The sequence below is a fragment of the Hesperophylax consimilis genome, chromosome 17 (genome assembly GCF_061612785.1).
Source record: "Hesperophylax consimilis isolate HC1 chromosome 17, BYU_Hcon_1.0, whole genome shotgun sequence".
In the NCBI taxonomy this organism is placed as follows: Eukaryota; Metazoa; Arthropoda; class Insecta; order Trichoptera; family Limnephilidae; genus Hesperophylax; species Hesperophylax consimilis.
In genome coordinates this window covers 18,401,050-18,428,927 of record NC_142852.1, presented here as the reverse complement: position 1 = coordinate 18,428,927, position 27,878 = coordinate 18,401,050, and the positions used below count along the sequence as shown (strand labels likewise).

Below are 27,878 nucleotides of genomic sequence, written 5' to 3'. Positions count from 1 at the left end.
TTAAAATTATGGTATGACTTCTTGGAAAAAATTCTCCATCTATTGTGTAGGGCGCGTCGTGCTAGTTTAAAATCTCATGCAATACGACTGGAATAGTTCCTTCTTCACCGTAGAGCTGCACCTGTTGAATATCCTAGCAATCATATTCAGTATTCTTCTTTTACGTTCATTTAACATTTATTTTAATGTTGGCTCAGGCTAGAATAGGTTTAAGTTACTTAAAGTTAGATTTGAATAGTTAGGGTCAAGTAAAGTTTTTATATTATATTTATTTATCATGGTCTCAATAAAACGGATTCACCAATATATTACAGAGATAACAAGTGTAGAACAAGAAAAAGTAGGCAGATACAGTGTAATAAAAATAGTTAAACATAAATTAACAAGCAGTAGCAAATAGCAGAAGTAAAAAAGCATAAAAGATGCAAATTAATGATTTACAAAAATACCAGGCAAATCAACTAGAAATGATGGAATTGTATTAGGATTTTACATAACTAGGAAAGGTTTATTTTAAAACACAATATAATATTATGTTTGTGATGGGTCAGCACTGCAACCAAAACGGTAAATAGAATATTTGAAAAGATCATTTTGCAGTGTCCGAAGAATTGAAGAAATCGTTTTTCTTTTGCTTCCAACTATACCCTGTATTTAATGTTCTTCCAATAATATTATGTGATATTCGTTCAGCGGTCACTTGCTCCAAATTCACTATCTTTTTAATCTGTAATTTTGTTTTGGAACCGAAATTAATATTGGCACACATGCAAACATTTCCGCCAGTTTCTCTTTTTTAATGAGGTTTTAACATCGATACATCAACACTAGATGTGGCATGTCTTACACATTCTGTTGAATAATTCGGCCCCCCATGAGTAATTGTCTAACTAAACCCTACCAAAGGCCAATCTGGTAGGACATTTAGTTCGTATATAAATTGCTGTAATTTCATCCAATTTTAGAGAAACGCAGGTTACCCGTACATGTACGTGATTGCCACAGACAACGAGTTTATCTTCCGAGTTTTAGCTAGATCGGATCTCGGGAAGTGAGTTATTTTCGTATCCAAGATTTATGCATTCCCCCAAAAAAAGTGAGTGATGATGATTAAAAAATGATCCCATTTAAATTACCGAATTATTTCAAATATTCTCAAATAAGAGAAATTACTGCCAACGGTTCATGGCACCAGCAAATTAGAAATTTACATGTTATTAAAATAAACATTATAGAAAAAAAAACATTTTTTTTAACATGTTATTATTTCATCAAAACAACCAATTCTTATTTAACACGTTTCATGCAAAAGAAAATTAAAATATTCAACTGGGAGTCTGGTTTATTGATTTATCCTAAATATTTAACGAAATTTTCAACACAATACATATGTATGCTTTTTTTAACTAAGAGAGAGGAGAAATCAATCAGTTTCTTCAAAAAAGCCGTACCAATTTCTTCAAAAAAGGTTTTTAAATATTTAAGCACAATTTTTGTTCACAATAGTAGAACCAGAATTGGCTCCACTGCTTGCGGTTCCACCATTACCCTTGCTACTACTTGTGCTTGTGGATTTACTAATTACAGCCCCATTTTTCTTCGCGGTTGTTCCAGAATTAGATTTTGAACTTGTAACACCACCTCCGCTTGTAGCAGCGTTGCTTCCAGCAGTTCCAGTGCTTCCAACTGGAGCCGAGCCACCACTTCCAGATGTTGCGGTACTTGTAGCACTGGCTGCTGCAGAAGATCCTGGTTTTGCTACAGTCTCAGTTTTTGTGATTGCTTTTGCAACAGTGGCTCCGCTCTTTTTAGTTAAAGTTGAAGCTGTGCTTGAGGCTTTTGCTTCAGCGTCTCCAGCCGCGCTAGTACTTGCGGCAGTTGCGACAGCTTGGACTTGTTGATCGGCCTGTTTACCACTCTTGCTGATGACTTTGCTGTCTGCCTTAGTTACAAGATCTCCTGTTTTGGTGGTCTTTACGACGCTTTTGCTCACTGTCTTAACTTCGACATCATCATGTTTGCTCTTTGAGTCATTGCCCATTTCCAAGACCTTGCTCGTTGTTTTTGAAATGACATTGCCTTTCTTTGTAACTCTAGTAACAGTTTTACTCTCGACTTTAGTATCTTCATCACCAGATGTTGCTACTGTTTCAGTGATAGATGCTCCATTCTTTTTAGTTTTGACCGAGGTTTTTGATGTGGCATTATCATTTGCACAGTTGTCTTTAACCGCTGGGGCATCAGTGGAAGTGACGGGAGTTTCAAAAATTAGTTCAGGAACTGGGTTACCATAAACGAATGGATTAGAAGGTGTTGCTGGAGTTGGAGTGTCGACAGCTAGGCCAGTAGCTAAAATTGCCACAGGTTCAGCTGCGAGAGTCTGATCAACTGCTTCAGTTGGAGGAGGGTCAGTGGCAGATAGAGGAGCTTCAATAACTGGGATTGGATCAGTTGTAGGAACTGGAGTTTCTTCAGTAGTGACTGGCGTTGGATCCAATGTTGCACTGATTGGTATGATCCCCTGAGGATAAGCGTTGATGCCCTGAAAACGAACATAAGTAAGATTGAGTGCATGAAAGTTGCACAACGATGTGTGAACGTATTATGGATGTGGAGATATGAAAACATTGCAAGACTGGTGTTAGTAAAATTTGGGAGGAACCACTTGATAGATCACGGAAACCCCTTGTCATAGCAATCTCAAGTAGTTCACTACGTTTGGTGACTTATCCGGGATGTCCAGGTTAATCGGGAGATGTGTGTTCAGATCTTGGCATCAGATGCGATTTTCCACCAGCTGCGTGGCTGGTTGGAGAGGATCGTTTGGGGAAACCCTTTAACCTCTCTAACTAGTCCCTCTCGATCCATCATCTTGCACCGTAGTGGATATACGTCCTTAACTACTATATTACTACCCACCTCTAATACCATTTTACTTCCCGAAATCTACATTCCTTCCTTTCCTTAAAAATAACCCCCACACAGTACCCCCAAAGGTAACATGGATTCTGAGGTAAATTATTTTCTTCAAGGTCTTTTGCGTGGAGTCAATTTTAGCGCAATGAACAATGAACAAGATGATTCGGAGATGTAGAGAAGGATAGACGGTGAGAGGTGTTTAAGGCGAAGCTTAATGCTAAATCACCATTTTGATTAATCTTTATAACGAATTGGTTTACATTATGAATACCAAAAAAATTGCTTCATATAAATTGAAGCTTTTCCAATCGTTTCGCTTGAGTAGAATACAAATAAAATATTTTTTTCCATAGAAATGTATGGACGCGTAAAGGAAACAACTTAAAAAAAATACAGGCTTATAGATAAAATTTTCTGTGACAGTTTCATTTGATTAACTTGTTTGCTTTCTTTTAAAATTATTTACAAAATAAATAAAAACCAGCTTCGTGCTTGAAATTGAACGTTTCTAAACTCCGTTTGTTAAGTGTTTTTAATACCTATTTCCTACGATATACGGTATACCAATAATATAAACATTTTTGGCTTGTAGCTTCCTTTTAAAGATAATTTGGAAGTGAATGACAGAAGATATCGTGGACACAGTAAAATTTGTTACAATCATGAATGAATGAATGAAATAAACAAACATAATGTTTAAGCCTTACTAACAAAAAAATACTTCACAGCTGTTAAACGGTTTTAATTACATTTTGAATAAAGATTACTTATACAAGCTCAGATTCGATTTGATACCAATAAAAATGTCTAACTCTGTTCAGAAAAAGCTGGAAAACGTTGTACTTCAGCAGACTATGTAAATGATTTTTTTTTAATAACCCAAATGTTTAATACATGTTTGTGTAGGTAAATATTAATAAAAGATTATATTGCGCAATCAAAGAAAACAAAATGTTTTTTTTTTTGTTGTGGATAAATTATTATCATTTTTATTTCATAAACTAGATAAAAATTGTAGTGAAAATTTTCTTGCAAATTCCCAGATGCGGTTAATAAAAAAAGGCAACGAACGTTTTATTTTACCCAAAAGAAACCGAACTGACGTTGTGGTTTTGTAGTAGCGAGTTCTGCCCGTAGGACCGTGCACAACTACCTATCTCCAGTCAGTATGCCAAACACTGCGCTGGAGAATTCGTCCTTTTGGTTGGTGTGAAATTGTTTTGCGTGCTCTTCGTTTTTGCGATGGCTGATTTTTGTGTATTGGCCGCCGCATTAAACTTTTGTAAACTGGTACAGAAAGTCTTGACTACGGATAAAACTCAAATTTGAAAACCACAATTGTTTGTGTTTCACAAATGAAGAACAAACTCTTAATGAATGACTCCTCTCACATCAACATTGTCTTGATGTTTGACGAGTTGTTTCCGAGCTTTTTATTCATTGCACAATGATTCCTTCACGGAAAACAGCCATATCAAAAACGAAAAGAACACAAAACAACCATCACCAAAAAATTTACACCAGCCGAAAAGACGACTTCTCCAACGTAGTGCTTAGCACACAAAGTAGGGAAAGATAGTTGGTTCTACCGGCAGATCCCGGTACTACAAAAACTAAGCCCCCGTAACATCAGTTCGCTTTCTTTTGGGTACTCCCTCATATTAAAAACACGATTTTGACAAAATAAAAGACAGATAAATTAAATTAATCATTAAAATAAACGTTTATAAACTAACCGAAAAAGCATATAAAACAAAAATAAAATATAAGACACTAAAATTCATATTATTATCTAAATATCAAACTCACTTGTTGGGTCAACATAGCAACCAAAAAGGTGATTACAATATTTGAAAGCATCATTTTGCAGAGGCCAAATAGTTGCTGCGGTCGTCTCGAAAACTAAATATTTTGTGAAGTTTGTAATGGACCTGTTTGGGGTAAAGGAACGTAAAGAATTTTTTTTTTCATAAATTAAAATACGTTCAGAGAATAGGGAGAAACGAACAGACTATGGACATCTCTGGGACATACTAGAAGCTTTATTATAGAAACCTACGTCGGTAATAGGTGTTAACCACGTAATAATTGAAAAGAGGCGTGATGGAGCTCAACGAATCAGATCATTCCCAAAATCAATTAAATAATTTTTCGCCAATCACGGAGACTAAGGGCGGTCTAAAGACACGAAACACTCTAGGTTGATTTACTGTTGAGCTAACCTTGGGATCCGGTCTCACGATGCGTGTAAGGGCACTTGGAGAACGACGATAAATTTGCATTCTAAGGTAGAAACGAAGCGATACCCAACCAGCGATAACGAAACAGGGGGGTGACGGTTTGGCGAAAGAAGATGGTTTTTTAGAATGTTTTGGTCCAGAAGACATATTACGAGGTGATCCTCATAGAGAGAATTGTTTACGATCGCTGAGGTTCTGAGTGCTATTTCAAGTGTTGACAATGGACACGAATTTTAACTTAAGATGGGATGTTTGGCCGAAATTGCCTAATTATATTAACACGGGGGAGATGCAAGTTGGGTAATTAAGAAAAGACATAAAAGTTAATGGGTCACGAAGTCTTTGATTAACGATCAAAATTTTACGACCTTTTTTTGCGCGTAAACAAAGTTACGAGGATAATATATTGAAATTCCTGGATGGAGCGAGAAAGGGGTATATGGTTTGGGCTAAAACTAGACGCAAAAAAACTGTAAAAACAGGGATGTACTGGGCGTAGATCACCGAAAAGGAAGGACCAGGAATCGAAAAGAAACCCGAAAGGTAGTTTAGCTCATGATGGAAGAGGTGTCACCGACTCGGGTAGTGGACAGCGTTGGGTTACGAAAGATTACCAGAAGATATGCGGCGGATATCACGAAAAGAGTCAAAACAGGTAGGCGAAATTACAAAAAACGTGTCGAATCAAATTTTGGAACGAATGCCTACGTATGTCATCACCGAGAGGAAGGTATATGTGTCCTGGGATCACCCACGGATCGTGTAGACACCAATCAAATGCTAGAAGGCAGCACACAAGGAAGGATACTGGATTGCGCAAGCGCTGGACATAATAGGTGAAAAGCTTCCGTTAGTTGGGATAATTTATCGATTATATTATCGATATCAATAGCGAATTTCTCGGAAAGATTTCGAAAACAACGATATAGAAATGAGCTACACCTAGTCTATAGGGCGGAAATCAACCAATATTACGGACACAACACGCGTACGAGGAAAAATAATCAAATAATTTTGCGCAATAATCTACATCGCCGAAAATCATTTACGGGAAGGCGCCCGTAAGTCAGGTCACCGAGTACACGCCTGTACCCGTCTCGGCAGGGGGGTAGGTGTCTACCTCAACTCGGCAGGCGGGGGCCAAAAATCCTGAAACGGGGTTATGCAATTCTAAACTTAACGGGAAGTGAAACCTTGAATTCATAAAGGCGAAAGTCGCACAAATTTTAAGTCGATTGATTCGAAAGAACATTATTAAATAGCGTTGTTTGGAGGAAATCAGGGCTTTTTCGTTTTAACTTGGTTGGAGTCGGGCTTCGATAACTTAACGTCGCGACAGTTTGGTGTGCTATCTTTAAACTAAACTGATAGAGTTTTAAATATAGTGAAGTTGTGGTTTTAATATTAATTGAAATAATTGAAGTGTTTTAAAATTTAATTAGATTCAACCAAAAAAAAAGGGTAAACTCATAATTAGACGATACTAAATTCACGGGTTGGAGTCTCTTGGTTCAGACTAATATAAAACGATGAAACTCGACTGCGGTAATGTTTAATAATAACGCGTGTGCCATTAGAGGAGAAAAAAATAGAGAACCATAATAATTATCAAATGACCAGACGAAAACGGCTAAGTCAAAGTTCTAAATTTATTGTGAAATTGAAGAGACAGCGTACATTGATCAAAAAGAAATAATAATAAAAATCGTGTAGAAACGCGGCGAATGAATTTACTCGGAGAATAGAATTTAATAAGAGCTAAATACATCATTCGTAAATCACATGTGGACCTTCTGGTCAAATTAATAATAATTAATTTCCAATATATAAAACGTAGGGTAAATTGCTCATTTGAATTGGGGGTATAGACAGTGTTTTCCTTGCGAACACGGGAAGGTTTTAACGGTCTACACGATATAAGAATTGAGTGAAAAAAATCGAAGTGAACGTGGCAGATAATATATGAAAGGTTCTAGGGAGGGGAAGGGGGTTTTGGGTAGATCTCGGCAAATGCTTACTTAGATGCTCTAAAATAGTCGTTAGGGGGAGATATCTAGATTAGGTACAGTGGAGGCCAACAGATACCGATGCATGTCAACTATCAATTTACGGTTAGGGAGGAAGAGACCATTCTATTGAAGAAATGATCCGCTTAAACATTCCGAATTCTAGTATCAGGTAATTTATGTGCTATCTACGGAGCGGCGTATGAAAGTAGAAATTTTAGCTAGAAAAATTAGATACAATATGGTTATAGTTCCTACTGGCGAGTAGACGGGTGACATAGATAATCGATTTCGAATTTAATACGAACCCTTAACGGTTTAGGGGCTTCTACATCCTACCTACAGCCCCTGGACGTGGATTAATGTACATGTCGTCGATATCCCGACTGGACTGGTAATATAACGATTTTGGGTGAGTGATCTTGCATGAATATATATTTCCAGAACGTTAAAATTGCGACGAAGATGGGGCTGCAACTGATAAAATAGTATCACATTTAGAACTGTTTGCTTGCTTCTAACAGCTGTGTTTAGCACGAGGCCAATGACCTACTTATTTGTAAGCAGTTAGTGGCGACACACGACCCAAAAGGAAAAAAAGGGACCCCATAAATCACTCGACGTCCGTGCCTGACGACAAAAGTCGTACATTCTACCGAGTTGGCAGCCGCGCAGAGGCACCTCAAATCAACATGGAAGCGACTAGCTGCAACCAACTCATGCTCAAAACAAATAAAAAAATCAAATTAATAATATTTGTATAACCTTATATGTTCACTAACAAATTCCCGAATACCTTTGGCCTCGGCTTAGAACTCACCGTTGGAGTATGTTGTTCGTAAGCTGTCTTGAGAAAGCACACAACTTCCTCAGCTCAGAAGTTTTTCTACTTTCCTCATCACGCGATTTCGGGGCGTCAACGTTGTATGGAGAATCACGAAGAGTTCGGGAGGTCATCCCTTTTCGCGGAGCCGGGTCGGATGAGAGGACACGAGAAGGCAGTATGAAAATTAATGTCAAGTTGGAATGTTTGGGCCTTGGTTCGCTGCGAAGGCGTTTAATTGAACGGGCTCCAAGTCTTTCAAAATCGCGTGGAGGGGACGTCGGCGTGATGAACGAGGGTTCAAAATCGGAGGACGAACACATACTAAAGCGGGGTTTACCCGGAGGTTGATGCAACTCGACTGGAAAACCCTCGAGATCCTTTGCAGCAACCTTCGTGAGGTGGATAGTAGGCCTGGCGGCTAGTGGACGTTGAAAGCCTCACCAGAACAAACCTATTTGAAACATGCACGCGTTTAGCATCATGATAAGGGACGCAATGAAAATTCCCCTTTTACAGTCAGTAAAGTAGTCCGTTGGAGGAAGCGGGGCGGGGTGATTTGGGATATTCCAACAGGTGCATTATCTCTCCCTCTGACGTGAGCGGTCCGGAGGTGTCAAGGCGACTATGAGAAGAAGTTAGACCAGACCTCGGGGAAAGCCAGACACGTATTGGTTCTTGGGGTTTTGCATTTGGAAGAATAGCGACCATCTCATTTGGGGCAGTGAGGTGCCGACCCAGTTTGCAAAAAAAAAACCTTTTTCTCGTCATTCAATTCGTTCCCATCTCCTTTTCTCTCGTTTCCACTTCCATCCGCAACACCCAAAGTTTACTAACCACAGCTAAATCCATTTATCTAGTTTCAGTACGTCGTTACAGAGGTCGACGAGAGAGTCCCAGTACTTATGCGGAAACAGCACACTATTCAACGAAGGGTTTAATAGCACGTACACAAGAGGGGGGGGGGGGGGGGTACGGTTCTATGTCACAATCTAGAATTTATAAACACGGGGACATTAGGTAAGGGCGGGGCTACAAGGAAATTGTAGAGATATGATAGAAACTACTAGGTCAATTAGCAATAGGGTCCAGTATTCGAAAGTTAGGTGAGACACGTACTCGTTCCTTGTAGAACTCGCTGAGGGTCGATGGACGTTTTCCCCACACTTTGGCTAAAAAGAACCGGGAGTTACCACAGAAAGGAGACATTAAATACCTACCACCCCATAGCGGGGGGGGCTTCGAATTAACAAATCACACAACGTGAAGTTAAGGGATTTATTGTAGATCAACCCCAAAGCGTAGGCCTTATTTTACTGTGTGCGATACCACAGGGGCGGGGAATATTCAGAGTTAGCTAGGCCCAGCACGATATCGTTTTGCAAAAGCGAAACTGAACGCTGGAGAGAAGGAGGTATAAAAACCTCATTCAAGCGAGTTAGGACAATTAGGGGGTCGAGTCAACACATTTGGTGCCTTGAGAACCAGGAGCCGAGAGTTTTACAAGTTGGGGTGGCTTCATTAACCTTATAAGCGATAGAGGTACGAGTATGGTGTCTCAAGAAAAAAAAACATGTCATGAGCGAATAGAAAAAAAAATAGGTCGAAACGAATGTGGGTCAGTTGTAAAATAGTCTAGACAGGTGAACAAAAATTAAGCTGGACGCACTGTTAGACTCTAGTGTCATTTATGATTTAATTACTTACGATGGAGACGGCGAGGCGCCGGACAATAGTGGAAAAAAAAAAGGTTACCTACTCTTACGTATCTACAGCCGGTGGTAGATTTATCGCTCTGAACACGGCAGGGATGTCGGTCGGCTGTTTGTTGGGACTCGTGTGGCGCCGTTTTGGGTAAAGTCGCCTCAGGCGCGCCGTACAAATGAATAAAGAGAATTAATACACAATACGGTAGTTAGTAACGAATAATATAAATTGAGTACTTTTCACGAGACTAATAATAAAAGGGAAAGGTTACACAGTTAAATGGAAAAAAAAAACGTAAGCTGATGTTAATCAACATTTCATGAGAAAAAAAAAGGAGAAAGTAAATAAATAGACAAATTAATTACGGAATCTTTATTTGAGTGGAGATTTGTATTAGTTGATATTGCGAAATGTACGCCAACCTTCGATAAGAAAAAAATATACAAATCGGTTAAATGACCATAATTTGAGAAGGGCTCGCATTTAGATGGTGAAACGTAAAGCATCTGACTAGTATTTTTGTAGACCGCTTAAAAAAAAAAAAATAATATGAAATGAATATTATTCAAACATTTTAAATGCCTTACAAAAATGGGTAAAAACCGTACTAATATCTGTTTGTCGTTTTGAAGAGACTCATTGACTCATGTCACTTGAAAATTATTGCAAACTAAAAGGAACTAATAGACCTTTTCATGATTTACAACGGTCGGGCCAAAATCTTAGAAAGAAAAAAATATCCACCGAGCATTTACGAGACCACTTGTAGTAGGTAAAAACGGTTTGTTATTAAGGGGAAACCTAACCGGTGAACATTTTGAAGGAAACAGCTTCGAAAATACAAGCTTTCATACAAGAGGGATCCGTCTATCCTCTTAATATAGAGTTAAACTTCGCAATGGGTGGTGATAACAGATAACAGATATTGTATGCGCTTTTGTACGACGTAGTTTGGAAACGTTATGCGTGCAGACTTCGGTAGTCTCGGAATGTGTATATTACAAAATGGTCGGTAGATAACGGTTTTTCGATACCTAGCAAGCAATATAAAGAGGGAGAAAGTGTGGGATAGTAATAATAATAATGTAAACCGAAGACGAGTGAGATTTGACTTGGTTACGAATCGGGACAGCCGGGATTGTGAGAGAGGGAAGATAATAATTATTTTGTTATGTTTTCGAAAAGGTTTAAATTAAACGTAGTGAGTACAAGCAGGGATACAATACGTTTGCGTACCACGACGAGTTCATTGAACCTACAGTGAACATTACCGGTGATTACTATTACATGTTTTTCGGTGAAATAAATGCAGTGTTCTTGTGAAGTGAATAGTTACAACCATTGGATATAATCTAACTTATTATTTGAATAAAGTGAAAACAGTGATATTATGAGAAAACTACAGCGTGAAATAGTGACTAAATTCTGTGAATAAGAATAAATAAATCCGTTTCAATTAGTTCAACAAGTAAACAAAACACGTTCGGTACAATACGAATATTAAAACAAAAGATAGGTAGTCTCGCAAAGCTACTACTTGGATGACTTAGTCATATATTTGTGCGGAAATTTCGATGAACATCTAGGACACGTAAGTGCAGTTTTAGGGAGGTTGCGTGTCCAATTCAATAAACCAGATTTAATCCAATTCAAGTTTTATCAAGGCTTATTGATAACCGGCCACACATACGGATTATTATTTATTAAAGAAAACGAAAAAATTATAGTCACGCGAGAATTCAAAAAAAAAAACAGGAAAAAAAAAAACCACATGCAAAATAGCTACGCGTTTTAAATAGATTCAAGTTGCGTGCATATAAAAATGGGAAAAAAAAAACATACAACCAAAACTTCAGTCAGGAACCCATAGAACTTTGCTTCGACCCTTTGGGGGTGCAACAAAAACTTAGCCATAAATGTGTAGTTAAGAGGAAACACGTTTACTGACGAAGCGCCTAGAATATAAAGCAAAGTTACGAGTTTTGTGACAAATGAAACCGTGTTTCGTCTTAATGAAATCACGAGTGGTAGGAGGCGGCAGATTTATGAATGGCATTGTGCCTTACGTTTTGTTTAAAGGCATTTGAGTTAAGACACGTACAGGGGCGAACTTCGTGGGAAGCAGATAAGCCAAAAATTAACGGAAGATTGGAAAGAAAAAAAAAGGAAAAGACCCATTCTAGAATTTATTTTGCATTTAGGGAAAATAGGAACATCTCCTCTTAGGGAGGTAAGGGGTACGCAACCTTTGGAGTACGAAAAAAAAATTTGAAAAAGGAAGAAAAATGAGTCAATCTAAACCTATTGTTAGTAATGATTTCACCAAATAAACACCAAAACGTGTTTATCCGCTGTAATCCTTACTAAAGGGAGGCTGTAATGGACCTGTTTGGGGTAAAGGAACGTAAAGAATTTTTTTTTTCATAAATTAAAATACGTTCAGAGAATAGGGAGAAACGAACAGACTATGGACATCTCTGGGACATACTAGAAGCTTTATTATAGAAACCTACGTCGGTAATAGGTGTTAACCACGTAATAATTGAAAAGAGGCGTGATGGAGCTCAACGAATCAGATCATTCCCAAAATCAATTAAATAATTTTTCGCCAATCACGGAGACTAAGGGCGGTCTAAAGACACGAAACACTCTAGGTTGATTTACTGTTGAGCTAACCTTGGGATCCGGTCTCACGATGCGTGTAAGGGCACTTGGAGAACGACGATAAATTTGCATTCTAAGGTAGAAACGAAGCGATACCCAACCAGCGATAACGAAACAGGGGGGTGACGGTTTGGCGAAAGAAGATGGTTTTTTAGAATGTTTTGGTCCAGAAGACATATTACGAGGTGATCCTCATAGAGAGAATTGTTTACGATCGCTGAGGTTCTGAGTGCTATTTCAAGTGTTGACAATGGACACGAATTTTAACTTAAGATGGGATGTTTGGCCGAAATTGCCTAATTATATTAACACGGGGGAGATGCAAGTTGGGTAATTAAGAAAAGACATAAAAGTTAATGGGTCACGAAGTCTTTGATTAACGATCAAAATTTTACGACCTTTTTTTGCGCGTAAACAAAGTTACGAGGATAATATATTGAAATTCCTGGATGGAGCGAGAAAGGGGTATATGGTTTGGGCTAAAACTAGACGCAAAAAAACTGTAAAAACAGGGATGTACTGGGCGTAGATCACCGAAAAGGAAGGACCAGGAATCGAAAAGAAACCCGAAAGGTAGTTTAGCTCATGATGGAAGAGGTGTCACCGACTCGGGTAGTGGACAGCGTTGGGTTACGAAAGATTACCAGAAGATATGCGGCGGATATCACGAAAAGAGTCAAAACAGGTAGGCGAAATTACAAAAAACGTGTCGAATCAAATTTTGGAACGAATGCCTACGTATGTCATCACCGAGAGGAAGGTATATGTGTCCTGGGATCACCCACGGATCGTGTAGACACCAATCAAATGCTAGAAGGCAGCACACAAGGAAGGATACTGGATTGCGCAAGCGCTGGACATAATAGGTGAAAAGCTTCCGTTAGTTGGGATAATTTATCGATTATATTATCGATATCAATAGCGAATTTCTCGGAAAGATTTCGAAAACAACGATATAGAAATGAGCTACACCTAGTCTATAGGGCGGAAATCAACCAATATTACGGACACAACACGCGTACGAGGAAAAATAATCAAATAATTTTGCGCAATAATCTACATCGCCGAAAATCATTTACGGGAAGGCGCCCGTAAGTCAGGTCACCGAGTACACGCCTGTACCCGTCTCGGCAGGGGGGTAGGTGTCTACCTCAACTCGGCAGGCGGGGGCCAAAAATCCTGAAACGGGGTTATGCAATTCTAAACTTAACGGGAAGTGAAACCTTGAATTCATAAAGGCGAAAGTCGCACAAATTTTAAGTCGATTGATTCGAAAGAACATTATTAAATAGCGTTGTTTGGAGGAAATCAGGGCTTTTTCGTTTTAACTTGGTTGGAGTCGGGCTTCGATAACTTAACGTCGCGACAGTTTGGTGTGCTATCTTTAAACTAAACTGATAGAGTTTTAAATATAGTGAAGTTGTGGTTTTAATATTAATTGAAATAATTGAAGTGTTTTAAAATTTAATTAGATTCAACCAAAAAAAAAGGGTAAACTCATAATTAGACGATACTAAATTCACGGGTTGGAGTCTCTTGGTTCAGACTAATATAAAACGATGAAACTCGACTGCGGTAATGTTTAATAATAACGCGTGTGCCATTAGAGGAGAAAAAAATAGAGAACCATAATAATTATCAAATGACCAGACGAAAACGGCTAAGTCAAAGTTCTAAATTTATTGTGAAATTGAAGAGACAGCGTACATTGATCAAAAAGAAATAATAATAAAAATCGTGTAGAAACGCGGCGAATGAATTTACTCGGAGAATAGAATTTAATAAGAGCTAAATACATCATTCGTAAATCACATGTGGACCTTCTGGTCAAATTAATAATAATTAATTTCCAATATATAAAACGTAGGGTAAATTGCTCATTTGAATTGGGGGTATAGACAGTGTTTTCCTTGCGAACACGGGAAGGTTTTAACGGTCTACACGATATAAGAATTGAGTGAAAAAAATCGAAGTGAACGTGGCAGATAATATATGAAAGGTTCTAGGGAGGGGAAGGGGGTTTTGGGTAGATCTCGGCAAATGCTTACTTAGATGCTCTAAAATAGTCGTTAGGGGGAGATATCTAGATTAGGTACAGTGGAGGCCAACAGATACCGATGCATGTCAACTATCAATTTACGGTTAGGGAGGAAGAGACCATTCTATTGAAGAAATGATCCGCTTAAACATTCCGAATTCTAGTATCAGGTAATTTATGTGCTATCTACGGAGCGGCGTATGAAAGTAGAAATTTTAGCTAGAAAAATTAGATACAATATGGTTATAGTTCCTACTGGCGAGTAGACGGGTGACATAGATAATCGATTTCGAATTTAATACGAACCCTTAACGGTTTAGGGGCTTCTACATCCTACCTACAGCCCCTGGACGTGGATTAATGTACATGTCGTCGATATCCCGACTGGACTGGTAATATAACGATTTTGGGTGAGTGATCTTGCATGAATATATATTTCCAGAACGTTAAAATTGCGACGAAGATGGGGCTGCAACTGATAAAATAGTATCACATTTAGAACTGTTTGCTTGCTTCTAACAGCTGTGTTTAGCACGAGGCCAATGACCTACTTATTTGTAAGCAGTTAGTGGCGACACACGACCCAAAAGGAAAAAAAGGGACCCCATAAATCACTCGACGTCCGTGCCTGACGACAAAAGTCGTACATTCTACCGAGTTGGCAGCCGCGCAGAGGCACCTCAAATCAACATGGAAGCGACTAGCTGCAACCAACTCATGCTCAAAACAAATAAAAAAATCAAATTAATAATATTTGTATAACCTTATATGTTCACTAACAAATTCCCGAATACCTTTGGCCTCGGCTTAGAACTCACCGTTGGAGTATGTTGTTCGTAAGCTGTCTTGAGAAAGCACACAACTTCCTCAGCTCAGAAGTTTTTCTACTTTCCTCATCACGCGATTTCGGGGCGTCAACGTTGTATGGAGAATCACGAAGAGTTCGGGAGGTCATCCCTTTTCGCGGAGCCGGGTCGGATGAGAGGACACGAGAAGGCAGTATGAAAATTAATGTCAAGTTGGAATGTTTGGGCCTTGGTTCGCTGCGAAGGCGTTTAATTGAACGGGCTCCAAGTCTTTCAAAATCGCGTGGAGGGGACGTCGGCGTGATGAACGAGGGTTCAAAATCGGAGGACGAACACATACTAAAGCGGGGTTTACCCGGAGGTTGATGCAACTCGACTGGAAAACCCTCGAGATCCTTTGCAGCAACCTTCGTGAGGTGGATAGTAGGCCTGGCGGCTAGTGGACGTTGAAAGCCTCACCAGAACAAACCTATTTGAAACATGCACGCGTTTAGCATCATGATAAGGGACGCAATGAAAATTCCCCTTTTACAGTCAGTAAAGTAGTCCGTTGGAGGAAGCGGGGCGGGGTGATTTGGGATATTCCAACAGGTGCATTATCTCTCCCTCTGACGTGAGCGGTCCGGAGGTGTCAAGGCGACTATGAGAAGAAGTTAGACCAGACCTCGGGGAAAGCCAGACACGTATTGGTTCTTGGGGTTTTGCATTTGGAAGAATAGCGACCATCTCATTTGGGGCAGTGAGGTGCCGACCCAGTTTGCAAAAAAAAAACCTTTTTCTCGTCATTCAATTCGTTCCCATCTCCTTTTCTCTCGTTTCCACTTCCATCCGCAACACCCAAAGTTTACTAACCACAGCTAAATCCATTTATCTAGTTTCAGTACGTCGTTACAGAGGTCGACGAGAGAGTCCCAGTACTTATGCGGAAACAGCACACTATTCAACGAAGGGTTTAATAGCACGTACACAAGAGGGGGGGGGGGGGGGGTACGGTTCTATGTCACAATCTAGAATTTATAAACACGGGGACATTAGGTAAGGGCGGGGCTACAAGGAAATTGTAGAGATATGATAGAAACTACTAGGTCAATTAGCAATAGGGTCCAGTATTCGAAAGTTAGGTGAGACACGTACTCGTTCCTTGTAGAACTCGCTGAGGGTCGATGGACGTTTTCCCCACACTTTGGCTAAAAAGAACCGGGAGTTACCACAGAAAGGAGACATTAAATACCTACCACCCCATAGCGGGGGGGGCTTCGAATTAACAAATCACACAACGTGAAGTTAAGGGATTTATTGTAGATCAACCCCAAAGCGTAGGCCTTATTTTACTGTGTGCGATACCACAGGGGCGGGGAATATTCAGAGTTAGCTAGGCCCAGCACGATATCGTTTTGCAAAAGCGAAACTGAACGCTGGAGAGAAGGAGGTATAAAAACCTCATTCAAGCGAGTTAGGACAATTAGGGGGTCGAGTCAACACAAGTTTTTCTTTTCCTTCCAATCGTCCCCATTAATTGGTGTTCTTTCAACAATATCAAACTATTTTTTTATTTGTTCAATGGCCACCTGTTTTTATGTATTCTTTTCAAGCCATTGTTTGCTTTTGAATCAAAATTAATATTGGCACATTTTCAAATGCTTCAGCCTGTTTCTTAGTATTGTTTGCATTAACCCTACAAAGGAGGCCCAGAGGAAAATAATTTCCTTCAGGGCATCTTTCGGAATGCTGTTTGAAGTACTTTAAGTGTTTTAGAGTGTCCTACGGCAGAGGTATTGCTTATCCAATAAATGGTTCACTGGTCGTCGGTACCAAAACCCGCCTCCCAAAATTTGGTTTTAAAATACAATACCCAGTCGGACGTGATGCGTTTATTAATATATTATAGACATAAACAAATCACACACTTACTTTTACATATTTTTGGTTCCTTGGAACGGGCAATTTGCCTAGTTAGGAACCAACAATTTCGACCTGATAAGGTACAATAATCTTTAATCACTAAAAATATTTTAATTATATCTTTTATCATATTGTACTGTTTGTAAATCTAAAGGAATAAATAAATAAAATTACAAACGTGATTTACACCAAGCTGTTCGTGTTTATTTTTACAATCAAGTAACAAACTTTAGGTTATCTCTATGATACTAAAATTAAGTCATTTTTGGACACGCGAGTCTTCGACTTCACGTTTTCTATATTTTTTTTAAATAAATATTTGCACCTAAAGGCCAAGCATTCTAATTTACCAGTTTTAGCTTCATAAATATCGTAAAAGACGAGTAATTGACCAAAATCGTTCATTTTTAAATAGTACAAAACAAAGTCACTATCCGCGTCTGTCTGTTTGTGGGCTTAGTTCTTCTAAACTACGAAACCGATTTTGATAGGGTTTTCATTATTATTTCGAGAATTTTTTCCGAAAGGTTTAAACATATAACACATGCATATTATATTGCTAGAAAATAGAGAAAAGTTGAGTAACGCCGGGTACACGCCAGCTAGTTATATTGCTATAATAAGCTTGTCAAACTTCACTGCACAACTTTCAACACGTCATTATAACTTCTTCATGTGCAAATTTAATTGCTGTATTAATTTAGCTATCTTCTATAAACACGCAATCTGGCATTATAAGGGTTTGATCAATACAAACATGCCTTACAACAAACTGTTCATTTTTATGTTTATACTACACATTGCTCTGTAACTACTTTCATAGTAAATTATTTATTTCGTTATCCTACATGTATTTAAAATGATTACTTTTTACTTTTACTTTTAAATTACTTTTCCGATTTTATGTCCGGGTTAAATCTTCCCCATAGGAAAAACTAAACCCTTCCACACACTTTTCAATGAAATGATCATCTAGTCAATCAAAATTATGCAAGTGCCATATATAAGCAAAATAAATACAAAACAATACAAGAACAACACGTCAACTCACCAGAGATCAAATGGGAAAATAATTCACCGACTCCAGATATTTTCATATCAGAGGGTTCGGCTCGGTAGAACTCCTAACAGGACCTATAAATCCTACTGATCCCTCAACATAAATATTTAAAAAATCTTTCATTATCCTACATGTATTTAATATGACTGATTTTTCCATTTTTAAATATACATTTTTTGATAGATCTAATACGCCTAAATTTTTAATGAGAGAGCTAGGTATAATGCCAGTAGCCGAAATAACGAATGGTAATACTATTATAGTCTGAGAATGCCACATTCTTTTTATCTCATTTCCTTAATCAATTATTATTTTTTTTATTCTTTAATACATTTGTATTACAAAAGTACAGTATACTGTCCTCCACGCTATGAGTTCACTTTTGTTGTGGAGTAATTTTTAAATTGTAAAGTTATTTAATAGTAAAAAAATACAGTGGAGATTAGATAGGCAGAGAAACAATAAAAATGAAATTATAATATCTATTTTTACATAGTTTTAAAAAGAATAAAAGTGAAATATAACAAAATTAAATATTAAAAGGATTGTAGCCAGTTCCATATGTCTTTTTTGTATTCTGTAAGATTAGATGTTTTATATTGTGTCGGAAGTGAATTTTATAGTTTTATAGCCTGGTATCTTTAGTGTTTTTGTCCAAAGGATGTGTTGGTTTTGGTATTAGTAGTTGGTGTGCACTTTGCCTGTCTTGTTCTAGTATTGCGAGACATTTGTGAAGTTTTAAATGTGTTTAGGTTCTTGTAAAGGAAAGTAAGTATTTGTTTTGAAAATAATTTTGAATCTTCGACACTGGGAATTTTTTGAATATGGTTGAAGTGGGTTTTAGTACAGGTACTTTGAGTATTACTTTTATTAAGGTTTTCTGAGCTTTATACAGTGTGTCTATGTATTTTTTACTGGCATAGCCGCAGGAAATAATGCGGATATTCCATTATGGATTGTGCTATTGCGTGGTATATATTTTTTATATCAATTTGTTTCGTATATTTCTCACGTTTTTGAAAAAGTAAATCAACTTGTTTAGTTTTACCTTTAATTGAACTCCTTTGTACAACAGAACTCTCTTTGATAACTTGTATTGTACCTGATTACATAGTTCATACTCAGTTTCTTATGTTATGTACTGTACAGTGTAGGTATACTATTTTACTTCTGAACAATTTACCTGTAACAGTGTTTATATTATGTAAAAGACTTCAAGGCGTGCATAAATAAATAAATACTATAAATAATCAGGCCTCCAAAAAGTTGGGCGTCTTGTACAGGGCTAGGAGATTCTTCAACAGTGACCAGCTGCTGACCTTGTACAAGTCTCAAGTCCGCCCAACTATTGAATTTGGGAGCCACCTTTGGGCTGGTGCCCCAAAATACTTAATAAACCTGCTTGAATCTGTGCAAAGGAGAGCGATCCGTCTGATTGACAATCCGTTGTTAACAGACCGATTGCCTTCTCTAATACATAGACGCAATGTAGGCATGCTGTGTCTGTTCTACAGGTATTTCAATGGAGCCTGCTCCAATGAGCTAGCAGCATTGATTCTTGATGCACCGGTGCACGTGCGCGAAACTCGACGGACACGAACTGAACACCCGTTCACGGTTGACGTTGGCTTCATGAGAACGGGCCGTTTTTACGACTCGTTTTTGTGTAAGACGGCTCGTATGTGGAACGAGCTACCGGCATCTTTTTTTCCTCCCTCCTATAATCCGAACCTCTTCAAGGCCCGCATTAACAAATCCCTTCCTACAGCCCCTACCTTATTCCGCCTCACAACGCCGCCCAACCGGGTGGTGACATAGTTCCCCTGTCTGTACACTGCAAAGGCAGGGACGCTCTTGTGAGGTGTCACATTAAAAAAAAATAATAAAATAAAATAAAAAAGTAGCCGAGTGGACAAATGTGTCCGGTTCCCACCCAAGTATCGTGGGTTCAATTCTCTGCTAACTAAGTCTTCCATCTTTGCGATTTTTTCATAATGATGGAATTCAAAGGATTAATTTTTCTTTCATTATTTTCTATTGTTTAAGCTCAGTTTGTACATGAATATGATTTAAGTGATAAAAATACGTAAGGTTGAATTGATTGTATACAGGGTGTATCGGCACGTACCCGACAAACTTTAACCAGCTTTTCCTTAGCACATTTGGAGTAAAAAATGTTATCGGCACTTTGCTGTCCGGTAACATTTTTTCAATTAAAAACAAAAAAATTATAAAAAAATCCACACTCCGTCACTGTCATTGACATTGTTTCTCGTGTTCAACAGCTTTTATTAGCAAGTGTGTCAAAAAGCGTCTTCGCTCTTTCATACTTACTAAATAATAATAGTTAAAAATGAGACGAATGGTGCCATGCCATTTCGTTGTGATTGTAAAAGCGCGCCAATGTAGGTACGTGCGTATATTATTCAACGAAACTCGAATAAAATATTGCCAGATGGGTTTTCAAACTGTGACAAAGGATAAAACAGTGGTGACATGTGGTGAAAATATGAATGGTAAATTTTTTACTACAAATGTGCTAAGGAATAGCTGGTTTAAGTTTGTCGGGTACGTGCCAATACACCCTGTATAAAATACTGTTAATTTATTTAAAATATGTTCAAATTATTCGTTTTTCTGTGAAAAACGGGACTGCAGGCCTATAGAAAATGAATCGAAAGAGTTCCTAACAAAGTATCAATCAAAAGCAAATGTTTTCTGAGGACAGCGGCAGAGAAATTGATACTGACGTTCTTATATTGCAGCATTCCGTCATGATATCCATTAGGAAAAATACGTATTTTCGATATGTTTTTAATGACTAATATTTTATCAGAAAGTTGGAACAATGTCTTTTTTTAACAGTATCATTCTTCTCCATGTCATGTAAGAGTTTTCAGTGTCTCACTTCTTGTGGTTACCAAAAATATCAAACATGAGTTGAGTATGGGAAAATCTTTGACATCAGTGGTAGAGCTCACTCATAGATGGCACTAGATTAGATTATTAGGTTACCCATAGATGGCGTTTAGCCGTTGAGTATTGTAGAGACTGAGTGTAGGATAAATAAGATAGGAACCCCATGGGTCCACACTATTCCAGTCGCCTGCAAAATAAGCATCAGAACCACTCTTGTCAATCTATCCAGAGTTTTATTTGATAAGAGAGATTGTGAGAAATCTAGGAGATACAACAGATATTAAGTACCTCACTGGGATCTTCCGTGCTGGTGAAAAGATATCTTGGCAGTATTAACGAAGATCTGCAGAGTCCAAATAAAAATTATGGAACTTGGAGAAGAAAAACACATGTTTTCAAACTAGTTCGAGCGAGGTATCGTTTGATATGTTTTGATTCGTGCTGAATTGAATGAAACCACTTCCAAGTCGATATTATCAATATTTGGCGAGTTTTTGTTTTTTTTTTTTAAATTAGATCCACACAGGAGAAGAGGCCCAGAGGAAAAATTCCCTCAAGGCTTCTGTTATCGCAAACATTCCCGAGGATGTTACTGTCTATAGGTAACAAAGAACCGACTGGCACGGAGGCTGCGTTCCTTGATGAATTAATTAATTATTTCATGATAATACATGAAATGTGTAAGAAAAAATTACATTAAAATGTATGGGTTAGTGAAAAAGATGATATCAAAATGACAAGATGCGTGGGGTTACAGGTCACCCCTCATGGTACCCAGTTTTATTTTACATCATGGCATGTCAAAGGATAAATGAGTATAAAAAAACACAATGATAATAAATAAATTCTTATAATTTATTTTTACTAAATATGGCGACAAATTGGTTTTAAGTTTTATTATTTCCAAGGCAACGAAACTATGGAAAATTATTTTTGGCATGTCTCAATTTCAAAATTTTATTACTAAATTTAGTTTACTTAGACTTTTGAAAAATTTGAGTGTCCAATTAAGTAAAAATCCAGCAAATTAATTTATTTGATTTTAACGGGAAGACGGACTTTTTTTACAAATCATATTTTCTGCTCTCCATCTAACAGATATCAAAAGGAATATCCTTTAGAACTCTGCTCTTAAAAAATAGCTTATGGAAGTAGTGATTATAAAATTTACACACATCTACCCAGATTGTAGGCATTCTTGAATTTCTAGCTTTGATAATTTGTATTATTCCAAAGATTTTTGATGGGTGTCGTGACTTTGATTTTCTGTTGTTATATTGGTATAAAAGCATTGAGTACTGGCAATGCAATCTGTTTGGCAGCATTCAAGTAATTTTGTAGTATATTTGCTGCTGGCGTTGTAATCTTTGGGTATGTTGGCTTTGGTGTTGTTGGGATCGTAACTTTTGTAGCCGGTGGTTTTGTAGGTTTTGTGACTGCTTTTGTGGCTACCGCTTTCGTTGTAACTGCTTTTGTAGTAGTTGCTTTTGTAGTACCTATTGATTTCGTTGTCACAGCCTTTGTTGTAACTGGCTTTGTTGTGACTGCTGCTTTTGCAGTAGCTTTTGGTGTGGCTGCCTTGGGTGTTGTGATTATAGGCACCTTTGGAGTTGTCGGGACCTTTACGGGATGTGTTGGAGGTTTCGTAATCAGTCCTTTGATTGCTGGTGGAATTGTAAGGTACGGCTTGAGTGTTGACTTGGCTATTTTCGCTGCCTTCGTGGTCACTCCTGCTTTGGTAGTATGTTTTGTTGTAACTGGTTTTGTTGTAATTGGTTTTGTTGTAACTGGTTTTGTTGTAACCGGTTTCGTTGTAACTGGTTTTGTTGTAACTGGTTTTGTTGTAACTGGTTTTGTTGTAACTGGTTTTGTTGTAACTGGTTTTGTTGTTTTTACTTTTGAAGTTGGTTTTGCAGTAACTTTGGTTGTTGGTTTTGAAGTGGTTGTATGATCTTTTCTTGTGGTGGCGGTCTTGATTGTAGTTATTTTGGTAGTTGAAGTTGTTGTTGGAGTGGTTGTGGGAGTCGTTGTAGGAGTCGTAGTTGGTGTTGTAGTTGGAGTTGTTGTGCAAATTGTTGTCGGGGTTGTTGTTGGAGTTGTTGACGGGGTTGTGGTTGGAGTTGTTGTGCAAGTTGTAGTGGAAGTTGTTGTGCAGGTTGTTGTCGGGGTTGTTGTCGGGGTTGTTGTCGGAGTTGTAGTCGGGGTTGTGGTTGGAGTTGTTGTACAAATTGTTGTTGGTGTTGTGGTAGGAATTGTTGCGCAAATTGTTGTCGGAGTTGTTGTTGGAGTTGTAGTCGGAATAGCCGTAGTAGTAGGTGGTAGATAATCAATTATCTTCTGTATTATTAGATCGCCCAATGACATTGGAAAAGGACTGCCTTGTGTGGATTCCTGAAAAAATATAAATTATTATTACACGAGGTACAAAAAATTTAACTTTATTTTTGTTGTTGTTGATATTGTTTGATTGGTGTTGTGGTCAGAGCTATAGTTTAAAGGGTTGTGAGAGTTCCGAATGGAGTTTTTGTAGGTTTCGTAGTAAGAGTTGTGGTTGGATTGGTTGATAGAGTCATTGTTGAAGCGCTAGTTGGATTGTTGTTAGTGTTGTGGTTGGAGTGCACTGGCGTGAATATTATCACGAAATAAACCCAAATTTGCTTTCAATTTAAGTTTCGTATTCAAAATCGGAACTGTTTATAAATAATAATTCAGACGAGTGATTAATTAGATAACTCGATCTACAAAATAATACTTAAATAGAATTGTTTTTTCATAGTGGTATTCGAATTTAGAATAATAATACTCCACGATTTTTCACAGGCCTACGCAAGCCTATTATAAACAGTCAACTAATTAATATAAATTTCACCCTAAGCCTTAGTTTACCTTGATTAGAATCGAGGTGTGATCAACAGTTCTTTATTGGTTTATTGATTTATGTTGATACCATACAGAGTCCTAATTGCCCACAACCGACTGGAGCAAAGTGAGACTATAGTTTCCGATTTGGGGTATGTTGTGAGGGGTAGTGGAGGGCAGCTGTACCTTTAGCGAAATTGGTGATTAAAAAAATGATGGCGACATAACCACAAATCTGTTATTTTTTAACAATAAATGCGACAAGTCAAGTACCAGAGTTTTAACTCGTCTTCGCGTTCATAGCCAAACTTTTGTCTAGGCACGAGAGGCCCATGAAAATGATACACGTCGAAGACACAGGACTCGGAAAATAATATTTCAATATTTCTAAAATATAAATATATCATTGAAGAAGAAGATAATTCTAACAAACCTAAATGAAACGTGAAACAGAACAAGACACATAAAATAAAATAAAAAAATGTCACAACACAAAAATGAGCTTTCCTTGTACTTTTAAGCAACCCTTTAAAGAAACGTCTATTTATAAAATATTTACCAATAAAAAAAGATTTGGTGATAACTTGAGTGGGTTTTTCATTTGGACGTCTTTTAATTAGTTGTCGCATATAATATAATGTATCATCTGTTCAATTTATGATATATTATAAATTATTTAGACCGTTTGGTTAAGGTTCATCTTCTCTGCCTAACCCTGCGGCGAAACGGCGTGATGGTGAGTTGGTTAAATATTATTTAAAAATCATCAGTGCATAATTTACATAAATCCATTAGTAACTAATTATAAGCGTGCAAAGGTTTCGCAATCTAAGAGAAACACAAGAAATGCGAAAATAGAGGCAAATTAAAAATTCGTTAAAGGCATAGTAAACATCCACTAAAGGCAAATTAAAATTAAATAAAGGCAGAATCAAATTCAGTTAAGGCGAAATAAAAATCCAGCTAAGACAGAGATAAAATCCAATAAAGGCAACATAAAAATGCAGTCAAGGCAAAGTAAAAGTCCAGTAAAAATTCAGTTTAGACAAACTAAATCCAGTAAAGGCAAAACAAAAATCCAGCTAGGACAAAGTAAAAATCCAATATAGGCAAAGTAAAAATCTAGTAAGGCAAAATAAAAATCCAGTTAGAAGATAGTACAAATCCAATCAAGGCATAGTAAAATTCTAGCAAGGCAAAAAAAAATGCAGTTCAGTCAAGGACAAAGTTCAAATCCAATTACGGCAAAGGAAAAATCCAGTGAAAGCAAATTAAATTAATGTACCTATCAAATAAAATAAAATTAATGTTATTTTTAACACTGACCTGCAGTACGAATATCGTCACAAGAAAAATACTTAGTTTAGCGAGAATCATCGTTATTTTATTAAAGACTCACTTGGCAGGTACTTAAATCATCACTGATCCCGATATTTTATATTTTAACTTTCAATGTATTGCAGAAAGCAGGAGCAAACATAGAATAATGGGCAATCTGTGTAGATATATTATGTTGGATAGCGGAAACTTTTTTTGAATAATCTTTTTTTAGTATAAAAATGCATTGAAGTGCAAAATCTAGAACATGCGACACTTTTCTCGGACTAATATATAATGTGTTAATTTTTAAACATAAAATTTTGAATAACCAAGTGCTTAGTACTATTTTTTCCGACTTTATGTCCGGGTTAAATCTTCTACATAGGAAAAACTAAACCCTTCCACACACTTTTCCACAAATGATCATCTGGTTCAGCGGTCGGGGAACTTTTTTTAACCATTTCAACAAAATTTTGCGTAAGTCGATATTACCCCTTCCCCCCATTTTTAAAAGAAGACAATCAATGTTTATTTAAATTAACATTATTTATTGAATTAATTTACACGAAAAATAAAAAAAAGTTACATGAAAATAGTAAATATGTAATAGACCAACAAAATAAAATTCTCAAATTGGATCGAACAAAAATTAAGATTTTAAGGTTTCCCTTTCAGTTTTTGGAGAAATGATTTTTCTTCATGTTTGATACAATTACTTCAAAATTGGGATTTTGCACGAGCAATTTGAATAGTCTTTGGCGTTTAATCGATTTCCGTTCATCGTTTTCATTAGTGTGGAAAAGTCTTGTTCATAAAGAAGGTTGTTGTAAATGGCAGCAACTTTTTTAACCGCCTCCTCGTGTGCAATTTTGAAAGCCTTCATAGCTTTTGACATCCAAAAAGACGACAGATTGGCTTTGCTCTCAAATTGAATACGTGCTTCAGAATTAGATCGAAGTTTAAGTATTGTTTCTGCCAAACCCGGAGGTTCTTCTGGTATGTTAGGAATTTCACATTTAAAAGGATCTAAAACCCAATTGAAAGTATGTATATCAAGATCTGGAAAGCAGTCAGAGAACCACTCTCTGAGTTTGGTAAGATGTTTTATAACTGTATCCATGATGTCATCAAAAGTATTATTTTCACAGTCTTCCAAAAACAATGCTAACTTTGAAAAAGAAGCTATCTTGTTCTGTTGTGTTTTTTGTCTCCAATATTGAAGCTTTAATCCAAACGCTGACAGTATTTCGCTGGCTGAAATGATATTAATATTTTTTCCTTGCAATTCTGTGTTCTAAATATTTATATTCTCAAATATTTCAGTTAAATATGCAAGATGTGCAACCCACGAGGGGTTTTTAAACTTATCTGCGAGTATATTCTTTTGATTATACATAAAAATGTCGAGTTCGCATTTGAGAGCCCATATTCGATTGAGAACATTTCCGCGAGAGAGCCACCTTACTTCTGTATAATAAAGTAGGTCCGTATTTTCAGTTTCACCGTCTTGACATATCACGAAATAGCCGCGTCTCTTACATCTCACGCACACACTTGAATAGATTAAGTTTGTAAAAATACTAACACATGAAATAGCAAACTAGAAAAATTTCCTTACTACCCCAAAAAAAACATTTTTACCCCATTTGGGGTAATTTACCCCGGTTCCCCGATCGCTGATCTAGTTAATCCACATTATGCAAGTGCATTATATAGGCATAATAAATTTAAAACAATACAAGAACAACACGTCAACTCACCGGATATCAAATGGGAAAATAATTTACCGACTCTAAAGATTTTAATATCAGAGGGTTCGGCTCGGTAGAACTCCTAACTGGACCTTTGAATCGTACTGATCCCTCAATATAAATATTTGAAAAATCTTTCGTAATTCTACATGCATTTAAAATTACTGATTTTTGCATTTGTATATATAAGTTCTTAAATAAAATTATTCAATTATATTTAGTAAAAATATATATTAATTATGAATCCAGAAATGTTTATAGAATTAGATTGCTGCATATGAGAAAAACAGAATCAAAGAATTTCTTCTGATGAAATGCATGAAAGTCTGAAGAATAAATGAATTTAAAAAAAAATATTATGCCTTCTGCAAAAATATAATTGTATAAACAATGAACGAAACCATACACATATACTTTATTTTATATTTGTAAAATTTGATGTGAACTAACTCAATAAGCAATAAAAAAAATTGTTCTCTTAAGGACCTATTTCACTTAATGCCCGTATAATAATTATTTACTGTTAATTTACAATATTTTAATTTAATTCCTCTGTACAAGTCTGTAATAGCAAACCATCTTCTGATTAACACACTTCAGTTTACATGATTTAGTGCACAGGTGCAATTGTGTGTCAATGTTTGACTTGTATTATGCATTCAAATAATTTGTCAGTAGTTATAACCGCCTCCAATGATACAACATATTTTCATGCGATAAAATCAATTATTAAATAATATTGCACTTGGATCATGTAAATAATGAATAGCAAGAAATTTTGGATTTAAACCAGATGACGTCACAGTGTTGTCAACCTCTAAATAATGCTCAATAATGGCACTGCGATAAAGATAGAATAAAGTA

The 27,878-nt window shown here is 37.0% G+C and overlaps 1 protein-coding gene across 1 annotated transcript; it reads right to left on the bottom strand.

The window, feature by feature from the left end:
* Window positions 1–251: 251 nt before the first annotated feature.
* On the bottom strand, window positions 252–4,841 carry LOC149416137 (uncharacterized). The gene is made up of 2 exons (XM_089641588.1): window positions 4,729–4,841; window positions 252–2,542 (listed from the first exon to the last, which is right to left on the bottom strand). The coding sequence occupies exons 1-2, from the start codon at window positions 4,780–4,782 to the stop codon at window positions 1,481–1,483; spliced, it is 1,116 nt and encodes a 371-aa protein (XP_089497714.1). The 5' UTR covers window positions 4,783–4,841; the 3' UTR covers window positions 252–1,480.
* Window positions 4,842–27,878: the final 23,037 nt, after the last annotated feature.

Excerpts from the sequence above, each read along its gene's own strand:
- LOC149416137 (XM_089641588.1), bottom strand. The coding sequence starts at position 4,782 with ATGATGCTTTCAAATATTGTAATCACCTTTTTGGTTGCTATGTTGACC. Across the intron at positions 2,543-4,728 it reads TTGCTATGTTGACCCAACAA|GGCATCAACGCTTATCCTCA; the intron begins GTGAGTTTGATA and ends GTTCGTTTTCAG.